This window comes from Coturnix japonica, unplaced genomic scaffold (assembly GCF_001577835.2).
Source record: "Coturnix japonica isolate 7356 unplaced genomic scaffold, Coturnix japonica 2.1 chrUnrandom455, whole genome shotgun sequence".
NCBI lineage: Eukaryota > Metazoa > Chordata > Aves > Galliformes > Phasianidae > Coturnix > Coturnix japonica.
Window position 1 is genome coordinate 138,493 of NW_015439871.1, and position 8,440 is coordinate 146,932.

An 8,440-nucleotide genomic window follows, 5' to 3' on the forward strand; every position below is an offset into this window, starting at 1 on the left:
TAATTTGGCCTTAGAACGAGCTGACGGCGGAGGAGAAGCGCCGCGCTCATTAATGGAATCACCTGCCATTTTAATGGGATTTGTGTCATTTTTATTGTACTTTGGCTCATTTAATGGTATTTTGGGTTATTTTAATGGTATTTTGGGTCATTTTAATGCAATTTTGGTTCATTTTGGGTGTAAATTTGGCCTTAGAACGAGCTGACGGCGGAGGAGAAGCGCCGCGCTCATTAATGGAATCACCTGTCATTTTAATGGGATTTGGGCCATTTTTATGGGACTTTCGCTCATTTAATGATATTTTGGGTCACTTTAAAGGCATTTTGGGTCATATTTATGCAATTTTGGTTCATTTTGGGTGTAAATTTGCCATTAGAACGAGCTGACGGCGGAGGAGAAGCGCCGTGCTCATTAATGGAATCACCTGTCATTTTTATGGGATTTGGGCCATTTTTATGGGACTTTCGCTCATTTAATGGTATTTTGGGTCACTCTAAAGGCATTTTGGGTCATATTTATGCAATTTTGGTTAATTTTGGGTTGGATTTCGCCCCTAGAACGAGCTGACGGCGGAGGAGAAGCGCCGCGCTCATTAATGGAATTACCTGTCATTTTTATGGGATTTGGGCTCAATTTATTGGATTTTCGGTCATTTTAATGGGATTTCAGGCCATTTTAATGGGATTTCGTGCCACTTTAATGGGATTTTGGGGGAATTTTGGGTCATTTTAGTGGGATTTTGGTCTCATTTTAATGGGATTTTGTGTCATTTTGGGGTAATTTTTGGTGATTTTATGGGACTTTGGCTCATTTTAATGGCATTTTGGGTCATTTTTATGAAATTTTGGGCCATGTTAATGGGAATTTGAATCATTTTGGGTGAATTTGGGTTCATTTTATGTGATTTTGGGTCATTTTAATGGGATTTGGGCTCATTTCTATTGGATTTGGGGGGAATTTTGGGTCTTTTCTGTTAGGATTTGGGGTCATCTTAATGGGATTTCGGCTCATTTTATGGTATTTTGGGGGTAATTTTTGGTGATTTTATTCAATTTTGGGCCCAATTCTTGTGATTTTGGTTAATTTTGGGTGTAATTTGGCCTTAGAACGAGCTGACGGCGGAGGAGAAGCGCCGCGCTCACCAGAAGGAGCTGGCGACGCAGCTGAACGAGGAGGCGCGACGGCGGCTGACGGAGCAGAAGGGCGAGCAGCAGATACAGAAGTAACCAAAAATGGGCCGTTTTGGGGCTTTTTGGGCGGATTTGGGGCTTTTTGGAGTGGATTTTGGGGTCATTTTGAGGTCTTTCAGGGGAGGTTGGGGTCACTTTGGGTGGATTTGGGGCTTTTTGGGGGATTTTGGGGTGGATTTGGGGTTTTTTTGAGGGGGGGATTTGGGTCATTTTGGGGGGATTTGGGGTCATTTAGGGGGGATTTGGGGTCATTTTGGGATCAGAAAGGGGGATTTTAGGGTCAGAAAGGGGGGTTTTGGGTCCTTTTGGGTCAGAAAGGGGGATTTTTGGGTGGATTTGGGATCTAGGGTTGGATTTTGGGGTCAGAAAGGGAGATTTTGGGGTCAGATAGGGGGATCCTTTTGGGGTCATTTTTGTGTGGCTTTTGGGGCATTTTGGGTCATTTTAGGGGGATTTGGGGTTTTTGGGGCATATTTGGGGCTTTTTGGGGTGGAATTTGGGGTCTTTCAGGGTTTGGGGTCAGAAAGTGGGGTTTTGGGGAGGAATTTGGGGTCATTTTGGGGGCTATTTGGGTGGATTTGGGGTTATTTTGAGGGGGGGATTTGGGTCATTTTGGCGGGATTTGGGTCATTTTGGGGGGATTTGGGGCTTTTTGGGCAGATTTGGGGCTTTTTAGGGTCTTTTGGGGAGAATTTGGGGTCATTTTGAGATATTTAGGGCATTTTTGGGATGGATTTGGAGTGGTTTGATGGGATTTGGGGTCATTTTTGGGTGGTTTGGGGTTCATTTTAGGGTGGATTTGGGGCTTTTTGGGCCGATTTGGGGCTTTTTGGAGTAGATTTTGGGGCTTTTTGGGGTCTTTTGGGGTCAGAAAGGGGGATTTTGGGGGGAAATTCGGGGTCTTTCAGGGTTTGGGGTCAGAAAGGGGGGTTTTGGGGAGGAATTTGGGGTCATTTTGGGGGGAAAATGGGGTTTTTCAAGGGGGGATTTGGGGTCATTTTTGGGGGGATTTAGGGCTTTTTGGGGTGGTTTTGGGTTCATTTTGGGTGGATTTGGGGCTTTTTGGGGTGGATTTTGGGGCTTTTTGGGGTCTTTTGGGGGTGTTTGGGGGATTTTGGGGTGGAATTTGGGGTCATTTTGGGGGCTTTTTGGGGTGGATTTGGGGTTTTCTTGGGGGGATTTGGGGTCATTTATGGGGGATTTGGGGTCATTTATGGGGGATTTGGGGTCATTTTGGGATCAGAAAGGGGGATTTTAGGGTCAGAAAGGGGGTTTTTGGGTCCTTTTGGGGTCAGAAAGGGGGATTTGGGGGTTGATTTGGGGTCAGAAAGGGGGATTTTGGGGTTGATTTGGGGTCATTTTGGCATCTTTTGGGGGGGAATTTGGGGTCATTTGGGTCTTATTGGGTGGATTTGGGGTCATTCTGGGGGAAATTGAGTTTTTTCAGCGGGAATTTGGGGTTATTTTGGGGCTTTTTGGGGTGAATTTTGGGTCATTTTGGAGGTGAATTTGGGATCATTTGGGGGTTAAATCAGTGTTTTTCCGTGGGAAATGTTTGGATCATTTTGGGGTCAGAAAGGGGCATTTTGGGGTCAGAAAGTGGGATTTTGGGTCATTTTGGGCTCAAAAAGTGGGATTTTGGGGTCAGAAAGGGTCATTTGGGGGTCAGAAAGTGGGATTTTGGGGTCCTTTTGGGACGTAACGAAGGCAAAATCTTCCCTAACTCCTAAGATGTGAGTTGGATTTGGGGTAAAAAAGGGGGGTTTTGGGTCATTTTGGGGTCCTTATAGGGTTTGGGGTCATTTTGGGGTCAGAAAGGGGCATTTTGGGGTTAGAAAGGGGCATTTTGGGGTCATTTTGGGGTCTTTATAGGGTTTGGGGTCAGAAAGGGTCATTTTGGGGTTAGAAAGGGGCATNAGAAAGGGGCATTTTGGGGTCATTTTGGGGTCTTTATAGGGTTTGGGGTCAGAAAGGGTCATTTTGGGGTTAGAAAGGGGCATTTTGGGGTCATTATGGGGTCCTTATAGGGTTTGGGGTCAGAAAGGGTCATTTTGGGGTCAGAAAGTGGGATTTTGGGGTCCTTTTGGGACGTAACAAAGGCAACATCTTCCCTAACCCCTAAGATGTGAGTTGGATTTGGGGTAAAAAAGGGGGGTTTTGGGTCATTTTGGGGTCCTTATAGGGTTTGGGGTCATTTTGGTGTCAGAAAGGGGCATTTTGGGGTCATTTTGGGGTCAGAAAGGGGCATTTTGGGGTCATTTTGGGATCAGAAAGGGGCATTTTGGGGTCATTTTGTGGTCCTTATATGGTTTCGGGTCATTAAGGGGCATTTTGGGGTCAGAAAGTGGCAATTTGGGGGTCCATAATACCCCATTTCCCCACCAGATCCTTCAATATCATTTTTAACCGATTCCGCCTGATTTCACCCCAAAATCAGGGCCAGGAAATCCAACATTTCCTACAAGAACCCGTCGTTGATGCCCAAGGAGCCGCACATCCGCGAGATGAAGATCTACATTGATAAGAAATACGAGACCGTTATCATGCCCGTCTTCGGGATCGCAACCCCCTTCCACATCGCCACCATCAAGGTGGGGTTTTTGGGGTGAAAAACGGCGGATTTGGGGTCTTTTGGGGTGAAAAAGGGCAGAATTTGGGGTCGGAATTGGGGGATTTGGGGTCGGAAGTCCCCAAATTAATTGAGATTAATTGGAGGTTCTTTGGGGTCGCTGGAGGATCTTTGGGTCTAAACTGTGGGGTTTGGGTTTTTTTGGGGTCTTTTGGGGTGAAAAAGGGCAGATTTGGGGTCTTTCCGGGTGGGATTTGGGGTGAAAAAGGGCAGATTTGGGGTCAGAAGTCATTAATTGGCCGTTCTTTGTAGTCGTTGAGTCTTCATCCAGTGTTGGAGGATCTTTAGGTGTAATCTATGGGGTTTTGGGGTTTTAGGGGGTCCTTTGGGGTCTTTTGGGGTGAAAAAGGTCGGATTTGGGGTCTTTCGGGGTGGGATTTGGGGTGAAAAAGGGGGAATTTGGGGTCGGAAGTCATTGAGTTTAATTGGCGGTTCTTTGGGGTCGCTGTCCAACATTGGAGGATCTTTGGGTTGAATCTATGGGGATTTGGGGTTGAATGGGGTTAATTTGGGTCTTTTTGGGTGAAAAAGGGCAGATTTGGGGTCTTTCGGGGTGGGATTTGGGGTGAAAAAGGGGGAATTTGGGGTTGGAATGGGGGGATTTGGGGTCGGAAGTCATTGAGTTTAATTGGAGTTTCTTAGGGGTCGTTGAGTCTTCATCCAACATTAGAAGATCTTTGGATCTAAACTATGGGATTTTGGGGTCTTGTGGGGTTTTTTGGGGTGAAAAAGGGCAGATTTGGGGTCTTTAGGGATGGGATTTGGGGTGAAAAAGGGGGAATTTGGGGTTGGAATGGGCGGATTTGGGGTCGGAAGTCATTGAGTCTAATTGGAGGTTCTTTGGGGTCGCTGTCTAACACTGGAGGATCTTTGGGTCTAAACTGTGGGGTTTTGGGGTTTTTTGGGGTCCTTTGGGGTCTTTTGTGGTGAAAAAGGGCAGATTTGGGGTCTTTCGGGGTGGGATTTGGGGTGAAAAATGGGGAATTTGGGGTCTTTTGGGGTGGGATTTGGAGTCGGAATGAGGGGATTTGTGGTCGCTGTCCAACGCTGGAGGATCTTTGGGTCTAAACTGTGGGATTTTGGGGTCTTTTGGGGTCTTGTGGGGTTCTTTGGGGTCTTTTGGGGTGAAAAAGGTCGGATTTGGGGTCTTTCGGGGTGGGATTTGGGGTGAAAAAGGGCGGGTTTGAGGTCTTTTGGGGTGGGATTTGGGGTCGGAATGGGGGGATTTGGGGTCGCTGTCCAACATTGGGGGATCTTTGGGCTTAAACTATGGGGTTTTGGGGTCTTTTGGGGTGAAAAAGGGCGGATTTGGGGTCTTTTGGGGTGGGATTTGGGGTGAAAAAGGGCGGATTTGGGGTCAGAAGTCATTGAGTTTTATGGGGAAGGGGAGAATTTGAGTGTTCTGCGTTCTTCGGGGTCATTGAGATAATGAGATCTTTGGGTCTAAACTATGGGGTTTTGGGGTCTTTTGGGGTGAAAAAGGGCGGATTTGGAGTCTGTGGGGTGGGATTTGGGGTCGAAGCTCCTCTTTGATCCATGTTCATCCCCATTTTTGGGTTAAAAATGGCCGTTTTGGGGTCATTTCTCACCCATTTGCGTTACTGATCCAACACTTGAGAACCAACACTGATAAGTTTCCCATTGAATTTTGGGCCAAATTGACCGATTTTGGGGTCAAATACCCCATATTTGGGGTCAAATAGGCCAGATTTGGGGTCAGATCTCTTATTTGACCCCTTTAGGGCCCCTTTTTTGGGTTAAAAATGCCCATTTTTGGTTCATTTCCCACCCAATTGCTTCTTCGAGGACCTTCAACACCGTTGAGTTTCCCATTGAATTTTAAGGCAGTTTTGGGGCCAAATTGACCAGATTTGGGGCCAAATTACCACAATTTGGGGTCGAAACTCCTCTTTGACCCCTTTAGGGCCTCTTTTTTGGGTTAAAAATGCCCATTTTTGGTTCATTTCCAACCCAATTGCATCTTCAAGAACCGTCAACACGGTTGAGTTTCCCATTTAATTTTAGGGCTGCTTTTTCTGCGGGTTGAAATCAGACAATTTGGGGTTAATTGCACCAGCATTGGAGTCGGAATTGGCACAATTGTGGGTCAGATCTGCCTCATTTGACCCCTTTAGGCCCATTTTTGGATCACGGTTAAAAGATGTCATTTTTGTTCATTCTCCACCAATTGCTCTTCAGACCCATTTAACACCGCTGGTTTCCCATTGATTTTGGGTGTTTTGGGCCAATTGACGGAGATTTGGTCAATCCCCAATTTGGGGCCAGAATTGCCCTATTGTGGGTCCAATCTCTCTTTTATCCTTTTCTCCCTTTTTGGTAACACAATCCATTTTTGGTTTCTTGATTCAGCCACTGGAGAAACTTCAACACCGTGATTTCCATGGAGTTTTAGGCAGTTCTTCGGGGCAACTTGACCAGATTTGGGATTCCAATTGCCGATTTGGGCCACTTGGGATGGATTTGGTCAGAGGCTTCTCTGTGACCCCTTTTTTGGCGTTAAAAATGCCATTTTTGGTTCATGCTCACACACCCACTTGCTTCTTCAAAACCTTCACACCGTTGAGTTCCCATTGGATTTGGCTATTTTTGGTGAAATCAGACAGATTTGGGGTTAAATTGACCAGATTTGGGGTCGAATTGGCCAAATTTGGGGTCAGATCTCCTATTTGACCCCTTTAGGGCCCCTTTTTTGGGTTAAAAATGCCCATTTTTGGTTCATTTCCCATCCAACTTGTTCTTCAAGGTCGTTCAACATGGCTGAGTTTCCCATTGGATTTTGGGCTATTTTTGGGGTGAAATCAGCCAGATTTGGGGTCAGTGGGGTGAGATTTGGGGTCGAAACACCATTTTGACCCCTTTAGGAACCCCTTTTTTGGGTTAAAAATGCCCATTTTTGGTTCATTTCCCACCCAATTGCTTCTTCAGGACCCTTCAACACCGTTGAGTTTCCCATTTAATTTTAGGGCTGTTTTTGGGGTGAAATCAGACAGATTTGGGGTTAAATTGACCAGATTTGGGGTCTAGACTCCATTTTGATCCTTTTAGGGTCCCTTTTTTGGGTTAAAAATGCTCATTTTTGGTTCATTTCCCACCCAATTGCTTCTTCAAGACCCTTCAACACCGCTGAGTTTCCCATTGAATTTTGGGCTATTTTGGGGCCGGATTTGGGTCCAAAATACCCCAATTTGGGGCCAAATTTCACCATTTTCACACCCCGAAGCCGTATTTTTGGGTGAAAACCTTCCATTTTTGGTGCAGAACATCAGCATGTCGGTGGAAGGAGATTACACCTACCTCCGCATCAACTTCTATTGCCCCGGCAGCGCATTGGGACGCAACGAAGGCAACATCTTCCCCAACCCCGAAGCCACCTTCGTTAAGGAGATGTGAGTTGGATTTGGGGTAAAAAAGGGGGATTTTGGGTCATTTTGGGGTCAGAAAGGGGGATTTTGGGTCATTTGGGGTCTTTTTGGGGTAAAAAAGGAGCATTTTGGGGTAATTTTGGGGTCTTTTTGGGACGTAACGAAGGCAATATCGTCCCTAACCCCGAAGCCACCTTCGTTAAGGAGATGTGAGTTGGATTTGGGGTAAAAAAGGGGGATTTTGGGTCATTTTGGGGTCCTTATAGGGTTTGGAGTCATTTTGAGATCAGAAAGGGGCATTTTGGGGTAATTTTGGGGTCTTTTTGGGATGTAACGAAGGCAACATCTTCCCCAACCCCGAAGCCACCTTCGTTAAGGAAATGTGAGTTGGATTTGGGGTAAAAAAGGGGGATTTTGGGTCATTTTGGGTTTAGAAAGTGGGATTTTGGGGTAATTTTGGGGTCTTTTTGGGACGTAACGAAGGCAACATCTTCCCTAACCCCGAAGCCACCTTCGTTAAGGAGATGTGAGTTGGATTTGGGGTAAAACAGGGGGATTTTGGGTCATTTTGGGGTCAGAAAGTGGGATTTTGGGTCATTCGGGGTCTTTTTGGGGTAAAAAAGGAGCATTTTGGGGTAATTTTGGGGTCTTTTTGGGACGTAACGAAGGCAACATCTTCCCCAACCCTGAAGCCACCTTCGTTAAGGAGATGTGAGTTGGATTTGGGGTAAAAAAGGGGGATTTTGGGTCATACTGGGGTTAGAAAGGGGGATTTTGGGGTCATTTGGGGTCTTTTTGGGGTCAGAAAGGGGGATTTTGGGGTCTTTTTGGGACGTAACAAAGGCAACATCTTCCCTAACCCCGAAGCCACCTTCGTTAAGGAGATGTGAGTTGGATTTGGGGTAAAAAAGGGGGGATTTTGGGTCATTTTGGGGTCAGAAAGTGGGATTTTGGGTCATTTGGGGTCTTTTTGGGGTAAAAAAGGAGCATTTGGGGGTAATTTTGGGGTCTTTTTGGGACGTAACGAAGGCAACATCTTCCCTAACCCCAAAGCCACCTTCGTTAAGGAGATGTGAGTTGGATTTGGGGTAAAAAAGGGGGATTTTGGGTCATTTTGGGCTCAAAAAAGGGGATTTTGGGTCATATTGGGGTTAGAAAGGGGGATTTTGGGTTCCTTTTTGGGGTCCTTTTGTTTAGGGTCTATTTGTTTATATTTAGGGTATATATAGGGTCTATAT

At 46.0% G+C, this 8,440-nt stretch overlaps 1 protein-coding gene across 1 annotated transcript in view; it reads left to right on the plus strand.

Annotated features, from left to right (window-relative positions):
* The window catches only part of SUPT16H (SPT16 homolog, facilitates chromatin remodeling subunit), a 125,845-nt gene that overhangs the window by 61,163 nt on the left and 56,242 nt on the right, over positions 1-8,440 (plus strand). The window contains exons 11-13 of the mRNA XM_032441647.1: positions 1,107-1,222; positions 3,628-3,781; positions 7,099-7,227. Of these exons, the coding sequence (XP_032297538.1) occupies positions 1,107-1,222; positions 3,628-3,781; positions 7,099-7,227 (399 nt within the window). The remainder of the gene's footprint in view (positions 1-1,106; positions 1,223-3,627; positions 3,782-7,098; positions 7,228-8,440) is intronic.